This window comes from Schistocerca nitens, chromosome 1 (genome assembly GCF_023898315.1).
Source record: "Schistocerca nitens isolate TAMUIC-IGC-003100 chromosome 1, iqSchNite1.1, whole genome shotgun sequence".
Classification (NCBI taxonomy): Eukaryota; Metazoa; Arthropoda; class Insecta; order Orthoptera; family Acrididae; genus Schistocerca; species Schistocerca nitens.
The window spans coordinates 287556714-287581028 of record NC_064614.1 but is presented as its reverse complement, the minus strand read 5'-3'; the positions used below and the strand labels follow the sequence as shown (position 1 = coordinate 287581028).

Sequence of the window (24315 nt, the reverse complement as noted above, 5' to 3'; positions counted from 1 at the left end):
TAACAAGAAAGTATCATTGCAGTATGGTAAAAAAGCACCAGATACAGCCTGCTCAGAAATGATTCTTTTAAGTGGATGGACTGAACTGTATATTCAGAGCTTCCTCAGATTTCAGCAGTAAGAGACTAAGTAACAACCACAAAACACTGTATGAACAAAATCTGTAAATATGGAAAAAGCTGTGGTTAAAAAAAAAAAGAAAAACCAATGGAATTTACTGATGTAGGAGCCTATAACAATACTCGATTGGGCATTTAAAGTTTCCTACTTTCTGCTTAAACCTATAATTAGAATTCTGAACAAAGTTGGGGAAAATAATATATATTATTACATTAAGAAAAGTTGTCGTTTAATGTTGTTACCAAAAATCTCAAAGCGTTCTTGACCAATTTAATTTAAATTTTTACAGGATGTTGTAATAAACATTCATACAGACTTATGTTAAAGGTTTTTATAAAAACAATGTACAGGTTTTCTATTAAAATTGACTCAGAAAGAAAATGCTGTGCTGTGGTGTTCTGTGAATATGTGTAGTTTTGTTTTCTTTCTTGCAATCAGTTTTATAAAAACTGACACACACACACACACACACACACACACACACACACACACACACACAGTGTGTTAATTTGTTTTTTTTTCTTTGCAATCCATTTGCACAGAAAACTGAGAAGTTGGGTTTTTGGCTTACGATTAGACTGCCACTATTGAATCAATATGCAGTAACAATAAACAAGGCCCAAGGCCAGATAGAGGGAGAGTAGCAGATGGACAGAGTACAGGAGGGAATGGAAATAGGTAGGGGGAAGGAGGACATAGGACATATACAAGGTTTGGAATTTAAATAGTGGCAAACTATTTATTCACAACTGATACAAAAGAGTTACATGTTTTCACCTGTTACTGTCCTTTACAGTAGTCACCAGCATTGTTTAGAACCTGTTGCCAGTGATGTGGAAGGCATAGTAGACCGTTAGCAGAGCCTGTTCTGTTGATGGTGTGAATGGAGCAGTCTACTGCCTGTCGAATCTCTGGAGAAGTTCTGAAGCGAATGCCACGAAGTGGTTCCTTCATCTTCGGAATCAAATCGAAGCCACAAGGACTGAAGCCAGGGAAGTATGGCGGGTCCCATCTACCAAACAGAGCAGCCACAACTTGCGCTGTATGATGGTCTGCCGTGGAGGAATGTAATGCATTAGGATAACACCATCACAGTCGTACGCGAGAATCAAGAGACCGCTCCTTTTGCACCATCAACAGGACAGGCTCTGTTAACGGTATACTACACCTTCCACATCGCTGGTAACGGGTTCTACACACAAGTACAATAACTGGTGCAAACATGTAACTCTTTTGTATCAGTTGTGAATAAATAGCTGCCACTAAGTTCCAAACCTCGAACCCAATTACGATATACACTGAAGTGCCAAAGAAACTAGTATAGGTGTGCGTATTCAAATACAGAGATATGTGAACAGACATAACATGGCGCTGTGGTCGGAAACGCCTATATAAGACAAAAAGGGTCTGCCGCAGTTGATGGATTGGTTACTGTTGCTACAAGTAGTGATGAAGTGGGGATTTTCCTGTACGACCATTTCAAGAGTGTACCGTGAATATCAGGAATCTGGTAAAACATCAAATCCCTGACAGAGCTGTGGACAGAAAAGGATCCTGCAAGAATGGGACCAACGGTGATTGAAGAGAATCGTTCAACATGACAGAAGTACAACCCTTTTGCAAATTGCTGCAGATGTCAATGATGGGCCATCAACAAGTATCAACAAAACATCATCGATATGGGCTTTCAGAGCCAAAGGCCCACCCGTGTACCCTTGATCACTGCACGATACAAAGCTTTACGCCTCGCCTGGGCCCGTCAACATAGTCATTGGACTTTTGATGACTGGAAACATGTTTCTTGGTCGGACCAGTCTAGTTTCAAATTGCATCGAGTGGATGGGCGTGTACAGGTATGAAGGCAACCTTATGAATCCATGGACCATGTAAATCAGCAGCGGACTGTTCAAGCTGTTGGAGGCTCTGTAATAGTGTGGGGCATGTGCAATTCGAGCGATATGGCACCCCTGAAACGTCTAGGTAAGACTGACAGGTGACACATACGTAACCATCCTGCCTGATCACCTGCATCCATTCACGTCAATTGTGCATTCCGACGGACTTGGGCAATTCCAGCAGGACAATGCAACATCCACACATCCAGAATTGCTACAGAGTGCCTGTAGGAACACTCTTCCGAGTTTAAACACTTCTGCTGGCCACCAAACATCCCACACATGAACACTATTGAGCATATCTGGGATGCCTTACTATGTGCAGTTCAGAAGAGATCTCCGCCCCCTCGTACTCCTACAAATCTGTGGACAGACTTGCAGGATTCATGGTGTCAATTCCCTCTAGCACTACTTCAGACATTAGTTGAATCCGTGCCATGCCATGCCATGTTGCGACACTTCTGCTTACTTGCGGGGACCTACACGATATTAGGCAGTTTTACCAGTTTCTTTGGCTCTTCAGTGCATACTTAGCAATTGCTACAAATAGCTGTGTTTCCTAGTATACATGTATAAATAAACCTAATTAAAAGTGGGTTACTCTACAACAGTATATTTTTTGTAAACAAACATCATCTAATGCACTTTCTGTAGAAACCTGTCACTGTAACTGAAGTAACCTGTGCATACGACAATATATTGGGACCATTTTTCTCCATGGTTTGAGAACAGGATGAGTGCAAATCCTTACCATGCAACCTCAAGCAGTATTACCAAAATAAAATTGCATATTGAAGTATCTAGAAGTAAGGGGGTATTTATGACAGTAAATAGCATCTTATGTCTATTTTCAATCCTTTCTTGACATCAAACAGAAGTAAGTACATAAGCTGTGTGGTACATGTTGTTATTTAATATAGCAATGTGTCACTTCTTGCTATACCGATGAAAGATTTTCATGGAGAAACATGTTTTTCAATGGTTGTGTAGGAAGAATGACCCACTGTTCGTATACTTTTTGGATTTATGTATAGATATGAAGAGTGAAATGTGAGCATAGTGCATCCACAAAACAAGATGACGAGCAAATGTCTTTACTTGTATTGGAGAAGTCATTTACACTTTGAACTTGCACTGTGGGGAACCTGTGGACTCCAGAGAAGGGGCCTGATGACAATGGTCTAGCCCCAGAACAAGTGAAGCTACAGTGAAACCCAGCATTTACACTTGTCAAGGAATTTAAATAAGGTATAAGATACCACCTTACATTTTTCACACTGTATGTATGATGTATGTACACAACAGACATCACAATACTTGTCAAGGACCTGTTTATTATCTAATAATAGTTTATTAACTAATAAAAACAGGTGACGTTAAATGAAACTGATAAATTTCTAGGAAACAGAAATGTTTGACTCAATTTCATAGGTCACAATCCTTGTTTCCGGAAAGCCTGCAGCTGTCATTCATTATATAAATAATGAAACACTGCACCAGTTACATATCTTTTCATGTTTCACACGATGTGCTTCGAGAATTTTTGTCAACTGCAATTATTTACACAAGTTTTTTGTGTGGTGTTTGCATGTGTGTTGTTCTGTGTCTCTTGCACTGTAGTGGTCTTTTTGATGTTATCAGGTACTGTACCTCCTCAGTTATGTAGGGAACCATACAGACGCCAATTATCATTCACATTGTTTGTGTAACATTAAACAAAATACTGGAGTTGACAACGAGAATAAATTCTCGAAATATGCTTCTCAGCATGAAAATATACATAATTGGAGCTGTCTTTAAACTGAAAACATCTGAGCAATGCAGAGTGACTGAAGGTGTCAACTAGCGCTGCAAGTGATCAAACGATTAAACACGCTAAATATGGTTTGATAAAGGTGTCAACGATCACAACAATCACAGAACCGCAGATGCACAGTAGAGACAGTTTGGAAATCGTTGTGATTGGTCATGATATCTTTATTCGAAAGGACCTAGTTACTCCCATCACCCACCATGCAGAGTAGAGCTTGGCAGCAGCAGGAGATACAGCACGAATTGTTCCAACTTTACAAGCATTACGTTTACATGTGACACACCTTCTGAAAGACAACAACTGAATTTCAGAAACGTTTCTTTGCTGTCGTGTTCACACATTAAGGTCTGAAGTGAATCTGCTAGCCCAGATAAATATGGTACCTAGCAAACAACTGTTACAGTTTATGATTTAGTCAGCACAATCACTATCTCTCTTCAATTAGATGCCTCAGTCTAATATTTCTTCTTACCCTTCCCTGAACAAAAAGCAATTGTGTCCATATTAGCAGAACTTTTTTTTTTTAAAAAAAAAAAAAACAAGATGAAACCTGACATCCCAAACACATTTCAGAACCAGTTGCATTTACATGGGAGCAAAAATCTATTGCAGAATGCAAAACTTGCAACCTGAGGCGGATTACCAGAATCGTTTTTAAAGTGTTTGCATGACCTTCCAAAAGCGGTATTGGGAAATCTGTTTACGAAATCCAGTATTGGGAGCCTCATGCAAACGGGGTGACATTGAATGGTTCAAATCTGCTGAGTAGAGCACCCTGGTGTCAAGAAACTTAAAACATGCCATGTTTGTAAACACTACTTGACACTCAATATCATGCCACCATCATTTTACATAAGTTTTTTCTCTGTGAACATTTTTCATAAAGCGCAAATTGTGGAAATATTATAAATCAGGTGCAAATTAACATTTTGAACACAGGAAATTTGATGGAAGTGATAAAAAAGTCATACACGGTGTGAAGAGTTAGTTCTGGGAACTGTGTATTTCACAACCTCTCATTTACTTACTTACTGTCATTCATTCGCTAACTTATGTCTAGACAGAATCTTCACTTCATGTCATTATGGTTTATGAGATATGTTCAGAAGAGTTCTTCAAAAAGTGGTTATGTGATTTCGCAGCAAGAGAATACGAGTTCTCTCTTACAGCCCTCAACCCACTGTAGTTGGTAGTGAAGTCCCATACAATTAGTGGAACTGCATAGCCGGACCACTGCAGTAAGAATCATGGAAAATATGACCTTCAGAAGATACTGAAGATAAATAATAATATGAACAGGATAAGGGTGACAGATCTCTTCACAAAATAGGTACATCCAGTAAGGCAAGCATAAGCCTGAGTGAACAGTACCACTTCAGTATATAGGTTAATAATCTTACCACACCTATATCACCAAACACACAATGGAGGGGGAAACCACAAATATTCTGTAAATCATACAACTCTCTTTTCTGTTTGTTTTCTTTTGGAAGAATCTGTGAAAGGACATGTTATTCTCAGCAAATTCTACTAATTTATGATCTCTGCAGTTACAAATATCATACCCAGAGATTCCCCACTTGTGACGAAGCAAGCTGGGATCTTTTTACTTCCTCTCGTTTTGCCATCTGCCTCGTTAGATTTATTTTTTCATTTTGACTAATTACCACTAACATATATACCAGTATTAGATTCATAACAGTATAATCTGCATTTACATAAAAAATAAAAGGTTCGTCTTCAGTCTTAAGAAATATAGCACCAGATCTAATTTTGTGCTTAGTTTTGTGTATGTAATCAATTTCCTAATTTATTCTGACTATTCCTAGTTAATATATTTTGTTATAGGGTGAAATCAGTAACTGTTTCATGACAGGTTCTATTGTTGAGTTATAAACGAATATAAATTCTGTACTAATCATAAACATTTGGAAGAACAACAACTAGGATTCTTAAAGTATTGATTTGACTCCATTCTGAAACATGTTAGCAAAGCCAGCCCTTAATTAATTCCAAAATAATTTTCAGATTTGTCAATAGCAGGGTTTGCATAACTATAATGGTTAATTTCATTATTTAAACAAATAATTCGTCCTAACCTTTGTGGTAGAATGAATATTAAAAAGAAGGAATTTTTCAATGTGTTCAGTTAATAGAACGAGCTATGTTGTAATCGTAATTTCTGCAACTTAAACATCAAACAATGTATAGTTTAATCATGTTGTGGTGTTGCAGTTCTTCTTGTTATGTCCGGGCTTGCTACAAAATGGGAAAAGCAATTCCGCCTTATGCTAGGTACATCTTTTTTCTGTTGACTACAACACATAATGGTGGCGAAAACTCTGCCTATGTTTAGAAAAATCGGAGGAAGTGTAGTGTCAAGTGACCATAGGCCACGAAATCTGCCCATTCACATCGCCAACATCATATACAATAACAAAACCATGAGAAGTTGTAGCTTGTGTAGCAGAATAGCTACCAAAATAAATGTCCAATGTTCGCCCCTGTAGCTGAATGGTCAGTGCGATGGAGTGTCATACCTAACAGTCTGGGTTCGATTCCCGGCTGGGTAGGAGATTTTCTCCACTCAGGGACTGGGTGTTGTGTTGTCCTTATCATCATCATTTCACCCGCATCGACATGCAAGTTGCCGAAGTGGTGTCAACTCAAAAGACTTGCACCAGGCGAACAGTCTGCCCGACCAGAGACCCTAGTCACATGGCACCACCAATGTCTAATAGTATCGTGTAAGTAAAAAATAAAAAAAGAACCCACTGAAGAGAGCACAAAATGTGTTGAAACATGTCTGGGCGAAACAAAACAGAAAAAATGTGTCTTGCATAAGACGGAATTGCTCTTCCCAATGTATAGTTTCTGTGCCTATTATTGTAAGGACATGTAAAGGGCCAATTTTTGGTCCCGAGAAAGACAGTCCATGGCCAATTTTCAGATGGGAAGTCTGAATCAGTTAGAGTAACAATAATGCATTAACTTAACAGTGGGATTAGTGTAACACAAATAGGCCGTGTGAGAAAACAGTGACAGTGTCTGTTCAATTTATGTGAGAAATAATGTCACACATACCTTATTATTCTTCAAGAACTGTGAACTGTGTGGTTAGGTATTTACTGCTCATAGATTGCCAGCAGCAAACTATTGTAGCAGTATGCTGATGTTTGCCTTCAATGTACTAATAAGGCTTAACATTTACCAACAGTGAACTGGCCATAAAAACGTAATATTGGGGGGAGTGGGATGAACAGTGAAAGTAAAGAACTGGGAAACGCAACTGTTGGCTATGTCATTTACAGTAGTCAGTGTTGAACTTCCACCCTCCCATTTTTCAGACAGTATAACAATGCAGTACGTTCACACCGAGGACTATCAATGAAGAAATAAAGCAGGTGAACATCACATACTTAGGAATGTTTCTTGTGCATTTGCTCTCCTTTTGCATGAAAATTCCTTTTTTCCTTTTTGTGGGATCACTTACCTCCATCAGGATTTTTTGCCAGATATTCTAGCTGGGTCATTCCATGTCATTTCAACCAGGGGCTCCAGGTCATAGTCTCAGATTTGACAGAAATTCAGTACACTAATTCTACCATGTGTGGAACACTCGTTTACAGAGTATTCGTTTCCCCTGCCAATTAGTTCCAGAATTATGACTTGTGAAAGAAGGTTGCGTGACCTGGAAATTGCAACCCACATCTGGCAATCTATCTTCAGACCCAACTTCAGGTCTTAATAACTTTGGAACTATTCCACATAGACCAGTGAAATTTTTACAACCCAGTAACATCCATTTAGGGAACAAACTCCATGAATCAAAACACAAACAACATATTTCTGAGGGAAAATAAAAAATTCCAAAATGTTATTAAAAATGTAGGCTAATACATTAAAAGGTACATATTGTAGGTGCCCTCTATGCCAAATATAATTCACTCAAAAAGGGTATAATTTTTTTTGTGGTAAGCTTAATGTGGCCTAAACACACACAGAATTCATCATGCCCATATCAGTCACAAAAACTGAGTTACATGCACACAAAAACACAAAAATTTGAAAAATTACCTGAAAAACATGGATTTTCGAAGTGTGGTAGCACAAAAGGGACAAGTGGTATCCAAGCGGAATTTCACACACTGCATAAGTAGACCATAATGATATATATCTCAAAATTTCAGCATGTTATTGCAAGACGTGTGTACAATGTAAGTTGACAGATGTATTTGGTGATGTGGCCATTGTTCCACAACACAATTTTGTAAAAACATATTGTAAACTGTTCTGCCTCTTCTTATCCTCTCCCACAACTGTTTAATCACTAAGCAACAACATATATACAGATTAACACAACCTATCATTAACGTTTACTGCACATTTAAACTGCTAGAAACCAGTTGATTGTGCTTCGAACAGAAGTTCTCCCACATTTTAGCTACTGTACTCTGTGCATTGAGTGGCAAATTGCATTTTCTTCCTGACACTGTGGTAGGAACTGGAACTGTCATAAGAATATGTTCAAAAGGAATCCAACACCTGTCTGCCAAACATGGCCAATGAAATGATCTTGCTGGTCCTGCTGGTGCCATGAAGTTCACAAATACATCACCTTCTGCTTCACAGCACTCTGCAACACATCCTAAGTACCATTTGTCATCATAAACAGCAATAACATAGCAACCTGGTTGTATGTCACTGCTTTTGCTTCTGAATCCTGAGTCAGAAACACTGTGAAGACACATGTTGTGCATGAACCTATAGTTATAACCAGACACTCTGCTCATCTGCACATTGTCAGAATCCGCTGGAGAGAAGTGATGATAGCTCCTTGTGCCTGCAACAGTTTTAACATGTTCTAGTCTGCTGTGTAGCAACTCTGACTGATTTCACCTCATCTTTCGAAACATAGAATGATTTTTCTGTACCCAGGTTAATAATTGAAGAGGTGTGACCTTCTGTAGGGTGCTGCAGACTTGCTTGTGATGCCATGCGCTTAACGGTAGGCACCAATACCATCACATGCATTTTTACCATGACTTGCTGTGAAAAAATTCCATTCTGCTTGAATCTGAAAATCATGGTAATGCATGCATAAATTTTTGAGATTTTTACAGCTTTTGTACTAACTAGCTGCCCCATCACTGAAGTATTTCGCAAAATGTATGTGAAGCAGCTTGTTTTTCACATATGCCATGACAGTGCGAGCGTGGGCATGAACTGCAATGGCATCATGAATTAAACAGTCACTAAAAATGCATAGGTTCATGATAGACACATCACCTCATTCACCTCTATAATAAATCGCAAATGGCTGGAGAGTTGCTTGACTGTTGCCCCAATGATAACCTTGGATGGCATCTTGAACTATAAATGCATAATTTTCAGAAAAGTCTAGTATTACTATAATTTCTTGTTTCAAATTATCCTTACGAAACAGGAGATAAGTGATTGTGCTGTTGCTGTGAAGCTGTGTGTGGTCAATTTGTCCATTTTTTGACAACACATTTCAACAAAATCTTCCACTGTACGTTGCTTTGTTTCAAGACTTGGGCAATCCATGTGTGTCCATTGTTTATGAGAAGCAAGTTCATCGTCATCCATAAGGAGTTCACCATACAGTTTGTTATTCATGTGTTCTGCAAGATTTGCCTTACCAGGACACTTTTCACAACTTTGTATCATGCACTGGTAGGAACTGATGTCACAAACTAGCAGCTTCGTTGCACCTTTGTAATCCAGACCAGAATCCTTTATAGCAGCAAACATCAGCTTAGCATTTTGATGGGTCTCACATACACAAACATTGTGTGTGCCCCTTGCACTTACAGGCACAACCCATTTCGGCCCGACGATTGAAAAAAGATGATAAACCTACTTTGGTATTGGGATACTATTCCTTGAATTCTACATATAGATCTGATATGTTGCATAGCAATGGTCTATTTTGCATCTGTACACGTAGATTTCCCATTTTCACCGTTACATAGTCGTTTTTTCCAGGGATTATTCGGCTGTAGTCATTATTTTCATAAAACTCAGACACTAGCACCTTTATTTCTGAACTCAATTGCTTACCCTGAACCTGCTGAAGTTGTGGAAGCACTCCTTGGGTTGCTTTAATTTTCTTAGCTTGCTTTACAATATATGTCGAAACATTGAATTCCTTTGCAGTGTAGGCAATAGACCAGCTGGAAGGTGCAAGGGTAAGAATAGCTACTTTTATTCTGGTGTGTGGATATGGCACATTTTTCTTTCAAATAATGCACAATTTTGTCAAAATCAGAGCATTTATGGCATGATTTCTGTTCCTTTGGAGCAGATAGTTCTTCTTCCACCATTAGTGTGTCAACTATTTTGTGTTTTCATTCCATTTGAGCTTCTTGTAGTTTTCTTCTACCACAGCTGGGCCGGTCTCTGTTCCCAACTTTGTGTGTCTTCATGGGAGACAAACCAAGAGCAGTCACTGAAGTATTTAATTGCTCATCCGCTGTGGTTGTAGGTGGCTGATACTCTTCATCACAGTCATGTCAATTATCAGAATATTCTTCATTTTTTAGCAGTGTAACACACCTGGAACATAACTTTTGTCCTGGTTTCATGTTAATTCCCATGCACTGATTCACTTTCAATACTGATTTTATATCAATTTCTCTGAGGCCACACTTCACTGGCTTCTTATGAACCCGAAATGGATCAAAACAATTTCTTTGTAGGAAAGAATACTTATCCAGAAACACTTCCATATGATGGTAACAAACACTAAAGTTTCCTGGAACTGTACTTCTTGTGCCCACAGGGTGTATCCCATATCTCGATAGCAACAAATCTTGGTCCGATTCATCCAGATCATACAATACAAAGTGAATGCCACATTTTGTTCCATATGTTGTTTTATGACATTCAGATGCTTGTGCTCTACCAATACTGCAGCTTGTTTGAACAAAAGCACCACTAGTACACTCTTCTCCTCCATACTGACTTTCTACAACAGTACTAACCAGTCTGAACTAGAATCTTAAAAACATGAGTAACCTGTAATTGTTGCTCGTTTCCTTTGTTGTTCCTGCCTAACAATGACTCATTCTGTCCCTGAAAACTACCATTGTTTAACTTTCTGTTGCCTAATGGTTATCTGAAACAAGCTGTCTGCATCATCATTATTACTTGCTAAATCATGTTAAAAGAAACGTAACCAAATACATCTCTGTCAACTTTTATTGTACACAAATATCTTGCAATAACAAGTTGAAATTTTGCCACATATTATATTATGGTCTACTGATGCAGTGTCTGAAATTTGGCTTGCATATCACTTGCCCCTTTTGTGCTACCACACTTAGAAAATCCATGTTTTTCAGGTAATTTTCCTAATTTTTGTATTTTCGTGTGCATGTAACTCTGTTTGTGTGACTGACATGGGCAAGATGAGTTGTTTGTGTGTTTAGGCCACATTAAGCTTACCACAAAAAAAAGTATACCCTTTTTGAGTGAATTATATTTGGCATAGAGGGCACCTACAATATGTACCTTTTAATGTATTACATTTTTTAATCACATTTTGTAATTTTTTATTTTTCCCTCAGAAATATGTTGGTGTTTTGATTCATAGAGTGTGGTCTCTAAATGGATGTTACTGGGTTGTAAAAATTTCACTGGACTGTGTGGAATAGTTCCAAAGTTAGTAAGACCTGAAGTTGGGTCTGAAGATACATTGCCAGATGCGGGTTGCAATTTCCGGGTCACGCCAGTTTCTTTCACAAGCCATAATTCTAGAACTAATTGACAGCGGAACTTAAAATTTTATACACGAGTGTTCCACACTTGGTAGCATTGGTGTGCTAAATTTCAGCCAAATCAGAGACTATCAGCTGAAACATTTTCTCAAATTGGTTGAATTGACATGGAATGACCCAGCTACTCATTACAATATGAGCACATCAGTGCATGGACTAAAATTATTTCCATTAACTTTCTTTTGTTTCATATTAAAAAAACCCACTATGCCATCACATTCCTCCAATGCCTGTAATACTGATGCCTCTACTATATATCATTTGATCTACACAGGATTACATCTTTATCACAGTACTGACCATGTGAGCAGATGCTTTTGTGTGTTCACATAAAGCTGTGAGCTACACTGCCAGAGGTATACTCAATGGTAATTCTTCACTGGATGGATCCCAGCAGCTGAATCAGTGAATACTTCACATTATAACCCTGTAAGATATCAATCCAAGCAAAGCTGGTGAATAGATACAGATGAACAACTCTCCACCTGGCTTTGCATATTCTGTGGCAAGCGTATGTCTAAAAACTTCCAGACAGAGCACATTTTCTGCAGTAGGAAATCTAAGGGCATGATACTGTCTAACCAGTGTAGGATAACCCTTTGTTCCTTTGAAAGGTCATGGCCGATTTCCTTCCCAATCCTTGATACAACCTGAGCTTGCATCCTGGCTCTACCGACATCAATGTAGACTGAACTGTTAGGAGCTGACTACTTCTGCCATGCTCTGTCTAGAAATCCTAAATTGCAGGACTGAAGCTAAGCTACTGTAACTGTATGATACCACGTGGATTATCACTATAGGCTATCACAGGTACAAATAAAGGAAGTGGATTGTACAGAGCTGCTGTAAGCAAAACCAGTAGAGGTAAAGACCAAGATAGGTACTCTGCAGTAAGTTTTATCACTGAGATGAAAAAAACAAAGAATTTAATGCTGCTTTCAGAAGTAAATTCCAGAGGTCACTAAAACACATCTGTGCTCTGGTATTCAACTCCTAAGTATCAATAAAGCAGGAATCCTGGAGATGGAAGAAATTTTGCCACTAATATTTTCCCAGCAAGGGCAAGCAAGGTAGTGGCAAACATTCCAGATCAAGCTTGGCACCAATGTTCCATTAAATTTCAAACCTCTTCACAACTGAGTTTAGGCATATACTACTGATGTTTATCTGCTTGTGACGTTAAACTCAACAGCCACCTTGGTTCTATTCAACAAGAGTAGGCCATGTGCTTGCACAGAGTTGTTCTATTCTCTCATCATCATACAACACAGATGTGACAATACTATGTGCACCTCATACATTCACCTGAACCCAACAGACACACTTACAACACAACTCACTCACAGCGTGAGATAAACAGCCATTATGCACATAGGAAGAAAAGCCATTCCTATCAGGAGACTGAACCTAACAACTGTACTTTCCGCTAAATATAATAAGGCATAAATAGAGAGAGCGCCTGCAAATACATATCTCAAAAAGGAAGTTACCAGGTGTAGATGTACGAAATCTGAATTTCCCTAAAGATGGTGCTAGCCCTCAGTGTAGCGCCCATGAGACCGCAACTGCAGCGCTAACTGCTTCCTGTAATCGCTGACGACGAATGTCAACACACAGTAACCCAAGTTCCACACATCGGTATCAGTTTCAAACTCGTAAATATGTCAAGTTCTGTGCCTACGAACTACAATTTGCAGACAGCATTGGTTTCCTGTTATTTGAATGACACTGCTGAAGAATCACATAGAGAGACTCGAGCCATCATACCAGCTGGGCATGAATAATGCGTTCCGTCACTTTGCAAACACAGCTGGTGAGAGAAATGGGGCGGTAGCTACAATGAAGGAGTCTGTCCTTACTGGGCTTAGATATGGGTATGGCAGTGGCACACCAACACCTGGGAAACATGCCCTCTGCCCAGATGCGATAGTACGTATGAAGGAGAGAAAGTGCTTGCCCACAAGAGAAAGGTGCTGCAACATCTGAGTATGAACATCATCTGGCCCTGGGGCGGAGGATCGGGATGAAGCGAGAGTAAAAATGGTATTGCAATACTCACAATTCTGATGGAGAAAGACAGGGTGAAAGTGGTTGGGGCTCGAAATCTCCACAAAATAGTGGCCCAAAGTGTTGAACATAGCAACAGGGTCCACTATTACATCATCTGCTATGACCAGGTTGGAAGTTGGGGAATGGACCTTGGTCTCTGAGTGTCGTCAGAGGTTAGCCCACACACGGAAGAGTGTGAAACTGGTAAAAGAATAGTAAATGAAATCCAACTAACTTTTTGCCATCCCAAGAAAAGCAACTACACTACGCACCCAACTGTTTATTATACATACAGTTCACCATCGTAGGATGATGGTTAGAAACACGGAGAGCATATCTCCATTCATGAATTGTGTCGCGGCACGTCTCTTCCACCAAGGAAAAGGGAAACGGCGTGGTAAAGATGAGTTGTGAGGAATGAAACGTTCTGCGATGGTAAATATAATGTTGGTAAGGTACTCTACCGGGTCATCACAACTGGGAAAATGTTTGTTGAAGTTCGCCGGGGAGGAGTAAAGCCTCCAGTTGGCATTAGAAAGCTTACACGGGGGTTTGCACGTTGGTGGGGTATGAGTCGGCAAATGGATAGCATAAAGGAAATGGTCTTTCAAGTACCCCTCCCTGGGTCTGGCATTTACCAGCGGTTACGTGTGAACCCTACTAGTCAAATCAGGGCTGAGAATTACACGTTACCCAATCACCTGTTATGCGTCAGACGCATGGCCTGGCCTTCAGGATCGTACAGGGAGGAAGAAGAAAAAGAGGAACCTCAAATTCCAAAGTGGAGGAAGGATAGGAGAAGGAACGAAAAAACAGTGAAGGGACTGTCCTGATGTCAGGCTACTGAAAATGCAGAACACAATCCCAAAAAATATATTAGACATGTCCCCCAAGGGAGGGGGGAAAGGATAGAGGGGAAGAGGACCGACATGCAGCACAAAAGGGGAAAAGATGCTGCAAGGGCTGTGGCCCCACAGTAGCCAAGCACCAACTTGCCAAAGAGTGGTGAGCCCGCTGGCAGCTCTGATGGAGTGGCATAGTGGGAAAGGAATGAAGGGGCAGCCAATAGGACAAAGATATCATGGGAACATGGTACAGTAAGCTGGGATTGGATGTTGAGACAAGAAGGGGACTTGTGTTTGAGACTTGGGAAAAGGAGAACTTCTGGTTTAGTGTTTTGAGAGAGTAGGGAGCTCTGTAAGCCTGTTGAATAGTAGATTTTCTGACTGATTTTGGACAGCAGTGGTATGGACTTTGATTATTTTGTTAGACCACCACAACCTAGGATATTTCTATGTTGTAGAACTGCAAGGATTTAATTATTTTATGGGTTCATCTAGACTTAGAATTTTTCTGCAAAACTATGGTTACTGCAAATACTTATGGATGTACAGTCACAAATTAGCAGAGATTGTTCTTGATGACAATATATAGCGCACCATTTTAGGCAAAACAACAATGACATAGGTCAATGCGAGAATAGCTTTTTGCTGCCAGTGGATGACCAGCAGGATGAGAGGTAATAAATTTTAAACACTTACAATAGAGAAGGCAGAAGAAGGTGTAATGGATCTGGGAGATGTGTTATTTTCTACCGGATTTGTCGATACCAAATCTGATGAGGAAGGTTGTAAATGTTTTCTTATATTTTTGTCAGAATATTTTTTTTGTGAATTGTAATTTGCCTATTTTATGCTAATTTGGTTATATGTTAGAGAACGACAGCATATTGATTAATATTAGTAGATGTGACGAAGAAATATCGAAGAGACTGGTTACAAGTGGAAGCTTGTGTGTTGTGTGAAATGTCTTTGACTCTGGAGTTGTCTTTGACAATAGTCAGTCCGCAGTGAACTCTCGATGTGAGACGGTGGAACAATGTTCAGGTCCCTGTTATAATAATTTGCAAGTGAACAGAAAAAATGAATTATTTTACTACTTTTTTATATAAACATCAAGATGGAACTACATTCGAAGAAATGGTATTTGAAGCACCAAAAATAAGGCAAACGCATTGAACCAGGTCATTTCGGCAGCTGACGAAACACCACTGTGGAATCATACTTTCACTAGACGACTGAAGCCAACACAGAAAAGTCAAATATCATCTTATAAACATTTCGTGGAAAAGTGAGTACTGTCACGAAATATTCTAAATTCAAGTATATAAAAATAGTGAGCATATTTCAAAGGGACAGGATTGCTATCTGTATGTAGCAGTGTCCACTATTCTTGTGGAAAGTAGTGAATTAAGTGGCTCTTAGCCTAATGGTATTTTTAAGCAATTTTATGACTTACTCTTGCATAAAATTTTAAAAAGAGTTATGTTATACATAAACTGAACATAAACACGCTAGTAGTGTTCTATATAGAGACAATCTTGTTCCCTCCCCGGTTATTGTGCAACTTCCGTTGATGTTCACTAATCACTTTACAGCAGGCGGGTGCTATATTTTGAGAACTTTGACTGATTTTCAATTATTGAAGTAGCAAGGTCCACCAAATTGCAGTTCTCTCTTTGAACTATGTGCTACCTTCTCTAGTGTCACTGGTGTCCAACTCCCCTTTGCCACAGCTATCTGTTGATTATAGAGTTATTTTATTAAAGCTATACCATTACTTCCCTTTGACTGTGAGAGCTGTTGGCTCCTTAACTGATGAGTTATGCTGTAACAAGAACAGGTTGTTTGTCTTAAAAAACTGTAAGTTAGGGTAACTTTACTAGTTTATGTACTCAAGATTGGTTTTCTTCATTTTTGTAAATGGGTTGAAGGATGCACTGTTTGGAAATTAGAAACCAGATCTCATGTGACAATGTCTGGGGCTCTACAAATGCTGAAGAGAAAATCATCAACACAATGGTAGCAGCTATGTTTCTGACGTAAAATGCCAGACTTTTGTTTCTGTCAATCCTGCTACAAAAAAACTGAACAAACTCTTAGGAGAAAATTTGTTCTATTTTGCAACTGAATGGCAACAAACACTATAAAGTATACTATCCCTCATTCTTTGCAATGATAAATTTTAAAGTTTTGGGAATAAAATTAAAAAAAGATTACATTTAATCCCTTAACATAGAATCCCAAATATACTTTGGGAAATTAAGAAGAGACCTTCAAGTAAATAAAACCCCAATTATATCAATTTCATGACTGTTCAGCTGCTAGACAGCATCTGGTACTACACTTTTAGCCTGACTTATCTTGTGGTTGAGGTGGTTACCACTACACAGTCATCTTTACTATGTATAGCTTTGGATACCTGACAAAACAACACACACTTTCAGATGCTCTCCTATGTTGTTTAGGCAATGCTTTCAAAAAAGGATTACTATAGTGATTCTGAGTTTGACGTTGAATTTAGCAACTCAGAAAGTGAAGATGAATGTGATGTTACTTTATTAGAGACAAAGTGATGACAACCATCAGGTGAGTGACAAGTGCTTTCCAGTGGTACGAGATAAATACATCAACTGTGCTTCAGCCAGCTCCTTCAAGATTTATGTTCACAGAAAACCCTTGTGAACTAATGGTTAGATTTCATGGATATACAGAAACTAAGAAATGGCTTCAAGTTTCAGGACAAAATCCAAAGACCAGGGCACGAGTATACTCGGTACTATATTATTGGCGATCTTCACAATTTTGTAATCACAATTTTTAGCTTTAAAAGATGTCTTTATGCCATGTCATTCACTATAGCATTTTTCCATTGTTAAAAAATATATTTTTAAGACATTATTTGAAAAAAATTGCTAAGTTAAGGGGTTAATTATTGTCACTCGTCTGTAGCTTACAGCTAGCTCTACAAAATAATGAACATAATTTCATACAGAATGTGTATTTTAAGCTTAACAGTAGAGGAATATCTTACCAGGCATGTGACTGAATGGTGGATACTGATGCGCTCCAAATTTCATCCTGAGACATAGGTAAGCCATGTGATTCTTTCAGCCAACCTGTTTTCCAAGCAGTACTGTTACGGTTGCATTTGCAACAATTCTTTACAGCAGCACTCCACCGATATGACATTTCCTCTGATGATACAGACACATTCTCTGATGTTCTCATGGCCTGATACTGCTCACTTTGTTTCAACAGCGGTGTTAACTTACTGTCATTGGTATTGTTGCTTGTGAATAGCATAGAAAATGGCTGTTTGCTCTCCAATGTATGGTCAACATGATCGTCATCAATTTCCAAACAGTTAACAATCTTTTCGGCAAAATGTTCATCTCCTGGGAAGTAAAATTCATTTTCTTTTGACTCTTGCCTGCTTCTTTTAGTATCAACTTCCTCATCACTTGTAGCATTTTCATCAGATGCCTCAGTCTGGCAACATTTTTCAATCTGACGTACTCCAAATTTTGGTACAAAATCTTTTCCTGCTGATGTTACACCATCAGGGCTTCTTGCAGCCTTATGCCTTCCATTATTAAGTTCTTTCTCTTTGTACTCCATGTACTTTTTTGGAGTCTCTATGCCTAAATCTGTTTCCAAATACAGAGCACCACTTTCACTTCTTTTGAAAGGAACAGACTCCAAACTGTTAGGGATTACAAAAGTTGTCCCATCAGCATAGCATCCCGTGTTATTGTTATGGGAGTCTGAGCTCTCCTGTCGTATTGGACGAAAGTGTGTTCGGGTAGAAGTAAGTAAATCTTCTTCTTCCTTGTCCTTAACATTATCTGTCACTTCATTTGTTTTTCTACCTTCTGTTGCTACATTATAAATTCCATCAGAGTGTTTAAGAACTGTACTGGGCGGAACAGCAACAAATGTATTATCTGAAGCAAAATTGCAAAATGACTGTTTTGGAACTACTTCTGTGAAACTACTATCCTCTCTATTATGATTCAATGTCCCAAAACTACCATCTGAAAAACTGCTGCAATTTGGAAACATATTATAATGTGGGAAGTTGTTTGTTAGTATGTTTGAACTCTCAGTAGTTGGCCATCTTCTATTCCAGACATTATTTGGTCTTTCAGGATGTAGGCATTCTTCCAATGGTAAAACAGGTGCCATTGATGAAAATCCATCAAACTTATTCCATGCTGATCTTCCCATCTCCATTTTCACATTTCCAGCAGCCATGTTACTTCCAAGTTTCAAGAATGGAAAACAGTTTTTGGGAGCTATACTCTTCTTACATACTTGATCTCCCAATTTATTTGGTTTACTTCCCACAACTTTTTCTGTGCCATTAATTACTGCATCAAGCTTATCAACATCCTGCTTGGTTTTGTCAATGTACTGACTTTCATCATTGTTCTCTGTGTCACTAACAAAACAACTGCTTACATTTTCTTGTTCTACTAAGTCCACCTTGTTTTCATCTGTGGCCAGAGGTACTGTATCAGATGGCTGACTTGACCATATAGAGCTTTTAATATTTGTACCACAACGTATGAAAGAATTGTTTAAGCTCCCAACAGGTAAATTCTTACTTCCCGAGTTTTCTTGTTCAGCACAAGTAATGAAAGTGTTCTCTAATGGTGTTTCAGATCCAATTACCTTGTTACTTGGTGATGAATTTTCAGACCTACTCTCTGGACTCCACAAAGCTTCTATACTGTGGTCAAATTTCGCAATTAGTTGGGCCAAATTTTCATCCACATTCTGGCCTGACTCGCCCTCATAATCCTGTATTCTTTCACTTTCATTTCCCATGTCTTCTGTTAATTCATTCTGCACCTGATGTTCATAAAAATTGCATGAACCAATATTCCACATTTCTCCTTCCATGCTCAGTGTGTCTTCCAAAGATAGTGTCTCCTGTGGTTCCCCTTGGTTTTGCCTATTGTATTTTGATATTCTCCATCCTGTCGCTATAGCTTTTACACTGGGAGCAAATGCATTTAAGTCTGTGTTTTCATTACTCCACACTCCTGTAAAACTCCATGAAAAAGGACAAACCAATTCTTTCTCTGCATTGTCGGTCCAGTCCTTGTCCTTGATTTGGTTTCTAGATCTTATACCATTTGACAAACTGTCAACATTTCTCCCCTGGTTCTCTTTGTTCTCAGCACAATTTGTAGTGCCCAATGTTTTACCACTTTTTGGTGAAATACTTATCTGGAGTTTATTTTTTCCAAAAGAATTTGCTAAAATTTTCTTATTTCCCCAAGCTGAAGATAGATCTGAGCTTAAAACGGGTGGTTTAATACTGGAATCACTACACCTGGTTAGAGGTGGAAAAGCAGCATAATACCTGAAATTAAAAAATAAAAACACATTTAAAAATGTATTAGCATGAAAACATACATGGAAGAAATCATTACAAATATTTTCCTTACTTCTGCACTAGATCACTTGGTGATTGTGACTGAGGCTCACTGACTGAAGGCAAGGATGGAGTGAAGTGATTATGGTTCTCACCTAATAAAAGAATATAAATCTATAAGAAACCACGACTTTCATGGAACTGGGGCCAAATAAACTAATCTTTCACACTTACCTTCGCTCTGTATTTCCTTTAATTTTGCACAAAGTTCATCAACCAGTTTCTCAATTCCAAATTTCTGGAAAAAAGGGAAAGAACAGTAAATAACTTACAATTTAAATTAATGTTTTGAATTGTCTACTATAAGCCTTAAACATTGTAACAGTGAGTGCAACACCCATCTCCTATTGCCACAAAGTGCAAGTTTCAACCCCTTAAAGTAATGTATTATCCAATAATGACCTCTATTTTTAAATTCAAGATGGAAAACCTTTATAAGGAATTAACAGAGTAATTAAATTTAAGTTTCCACTTTTACTGAAACATTACCACCACTCACAGCTGAGTGCATTTCTGGTAAAACGTGACTTGGTATAGAAGTGTTTTAACAATGCATTGACAGCAACGTACCATTTTTAATCATTTTTTAAAACCTATATAACAACATAATATTAGTTATTCCATTGAACTGCAAGGATAAACTTGCTCTTATAATACTATTTCACTATGTATGCTTATACAATTTTCACTGTAATATTTTTGGGGGTCCAATATGTTCACGAGTATTACTCCTAGTTAGGAAGAGTATTTAGGTAGTATACCCTTACAGCTGCATTACAACTGGTCAAAGCTTTCTGACATTATTTTAAGAATGTACCAATCCATTCAGGTGCAACCTACTCAGCAAATTTATGATTACTACCACACATTCAATACAGAGCACTCATATGACAATACTGATAATATTTTACAGTACCACATACATTAAACCAAAGCCACAAAATGAATTGATGGGAAGGGTTAAGAAATCTACATACATAGCATGAACCATGGGCACAAATCCTTAAAAAAAGAGAAGAAGAAGAAGAAGAAGCTGAGACAGAGGTGACTGACGTACAAAAGCTTTGTTAGCACACTCAGTGATTGACATCAGCTTGTTACTGGACATTCCTCTGCACAAGACAAATGAAGTTCACTGATTCATCATTAAAATAATGGAAAATGACATTTATGTTTCTATATGAAAAAAACTATATTTATGTACTAAATGAAAAAAATTCACATCTATACACATACTAACTGTATCTGCTGAACTGTTTAAATGACTACCACTATTCACCTTAACATATTATCCTTATATTTGCATAGTAATGCATTGCTCTTTGACTTGCAAGGCTATGCATATCTTCGTCTATACAATCTCTGGAAGGTTTCTGCTCTTGTATGCATTCAGGGGTATTAAGCTGTGTGTGATAATGAAATGCAAACTGTAGCTTACTGGAACAACCTGTCCAAGTAATTTTGTTATGTTTATAATGTAAGATTCATTGCCATACTGGTGGTATACATGAATGTATGTATGTGCGTATGTAAGATTAAGTGTCCAAACTGTGAGGTAATCAATCTCATGTTTGTGGAACACATGAAAGGTAATAAAAATTAAGTAAAAGGGGTACGGCCAGGATGATGAATGGAGCAAACACAGTCAAGAGCTCCCCAGCATTCAGCACGAGGTAGGTTGGTTGGTTTTTGGGGGAAGAGACCAAACAGCGAGGTCATCGGTCTCATCGGATTAGGGAAGGAAGTCGGCCGTGCCCTTTCAGAGGAACCATTCCGGCATTTGCCTGGAGCGATTTAGGGAAATCACGGAAAACCTAAATCAGGATGGCCGGACGCGGGATTGAACCGTCGTCCTCTGCACGAGGTAGGATTCACTGCCATAATCTCAATAATCAGTGAAGTAAGTATTTTATATGAAAATAAAATGCAAAGCAGATGAATGGTTGTATGAAGCAGTACCACAAATGTAAACAACTGTATCCAACTGAAGATTACAGCACAAATGCTCAATAACACAGTGGATATTAACCAGAAAGTCACTGATGCAGATAATTGTTTCTAACATTTTATGTAAAATGTTTTCAAACATTCTCACAGCAAGCATAATAGCACATATGAAAACACTACTTTAGCCAAAAAGCATTTTAAATGCAAAGCAATTGCATATATAGTGCACAGAACCCAACTTCTATTCAATTTTATTCTTATCAATGCAATTCCCCCAAATTTAATTCTCTTTAATTTGTTGTTGCACCTATTTAATTTTAACCACACACAGTACTCCCTGTGGCCATAAATAAAATTATTTGTTATAGATCTGCATGCCAACGAAAACTAGATTGATAGCTTACTCCACTGTTGATATCTGTCTTCTGTCCTCCTGTTACGTCCCACATTTTTACAAAGATGTAGTGGCTTTAATCTAGCAGTCAGATTTTTTAAAAGTCTTGGCCAGCATTACAAATTTGAGCATCACCTTATTTAATTTGACTACATTCAATTATCCTGGTTTTGTTTTTATTGATATTCATCTTCAATTTTTCTTTCAAAATACTGTACATTCCATTCAACTGCTCTTTCAAGCCCCTTTGCTGTCAAACAGAATTACAATGTCATCGGCAAATATCAAAGTTTTTATTTCTTCTCCCTGGACTTTAATTCCTACTGCAAATTTTTCTTTGGTTTCTTTTACTGCTTGTTCAATGTACAGCTTGAATAACATAGGGGATAGGCTACAACCCTGTCTCACCCCCTTCTCAACTACTGCTTCCCTTTCATACCCCATCGTCTATTACAAATACTGTCTGGTTTCTGCACAAGTTGTAAATGGCCTTTCACTCCCTGTATTTTACCTCTACTACCTTCAGAATTGGAGAGGGAGTATTCCTGTGAACATTGTCAAAACAGTTATCTAAGTCTACAAATGCTATAAACATAGGTTTGCCTTTCCTTCACCTATCTTCCAAGATAAGGTTATAGGGTCAGTATTGCCTTGTGTGTTCCTACATTTCTCCGGAATCCAAACTGACCTTCCCTGAGACCAGCTTCTAACAGTTTTTCCATTCTTCAGTAAAGAATCCATTTTAGTGTTTTGCAACCAAGAATTATTAAACTCTTAGTTCAGTAATTTTTATATCTGTTAGCAACTACTTTCTTTGGAATTGGAATTACTCACTTCTTCTTTGTCCGGGGGTATTTTGCCCATCTCCCTTCTTTGGTTTTCCATCTGAGCCCTTCATATTCATACAGTTGCTTCTTCTTTTCTGAAAAGGTCTCTTTAATTTTCCTGTAGGAAGTGTCTTTCTTTCTCCTAGTGATAAATGCTTCTAAATCCTTACATTTGTCCTCTTGCCATTCCTGCTTAGGCATTTTGCACTTCATGTCAACCTCATTTTTAAGCATTTTTATTCCCTTCCACCTGCTTCATTTGCTGCCTTTTTAAATTTTCTTCTTTCGTCAACTGAATTCAATATCTACTATGTTATCCATGAATTTCTACTAAGCCTTGTCTTTTTACCTATTTGATTCTCTGCTGGCTTCACTATTTCATCTCGTAAAGCTACCCATTCATCTTCTACTGAATTCCTTCCCCCGTTTTAGTCAGCTGTTGCCTAAAGCAGCTCCTAAGACTCCCAACAACCTCTGCTACTTTTGACTTATCCAGGTCCCATCTCCTTAATTTCCTATCTTTTTCGATTTTTTTCAGTTTTAATCTACAGTTCATAACCAATAAATTGTGGCCAGAGTCCACATCTGCCCCTGGAAATGTCTTAGAATTTAAAATCTGGTTCCTAATCTCCATCTCACCATTATATAATCAATCTGAAACCTTCCAGTGTCTCCAGCTCTCTTCCACGTATACAACCTTTTTTATGATTCTTAAACCAAGTGTTAGCGATGATTGAATTATGCTGTGTGAAAAAGTCTACCAGGTGGCTTCTTTTTTTTTTTTCATTCCTTTCCCCCAGACCATTTTCACCTATTTTTCCTTCTCATCCTTTTCCTATTATTGAATTACAGTCCACCAATGCAATGAAATTTTCATTTCCTTTAACTCTCTGAACAATTTCTTTTATCTCACCATACATTTTCTTCAATCTCTTCATCACTGCAGAGCTAGTTGGCATATTAACGTGTACTACTTTGGTAGGCAAATGTGTTCACTATGCTGTTCATAGTAGCTTACCCACATTCCCATTTTCTTATTTATTATTGAACCCATTCCTGCATTACCTGTATTTGATTTTTAACCCTTTATTCACCTGACCACAAGTCCTGTTCCTCCTGCCACTGAACTTCACTAATTCCCACTATTAGTAACTATAACCTACCTACCCATTTCTCTTTTTAA

General features: G+C 38.2%; 1 protein-coding gene across 2 annotated transcripts in view; it reads right to left on the bottom strand.

The window, feature by feature from the left end:
* LOC126248191 (uncharacterized) overlaps positions 1–24315 on the bottom strand; it is an 80596-nt gene that overhangs the window by 12721 nt on the left and 43560 nt on the right. For both annotated transcript variants that reach the window (XM_049948972.1, XM_049948982.1), the window contains 3 exons: positions 20139–20202; positions 19978–20059; positions 17553–19892 (listed from right to left, as the gene is read on the bottom strand). In XM_049948972.1, the coding sequence (XP_049804929.1) occupies positions 17553–19892; positions 19978–20059; positions 20139–20202 (2486 nt within the window). The remainder of the gene's footprint in view (positions 1–17552; positions 19893–19977; positions 20060–20138; positions 20203–24315) is intronic.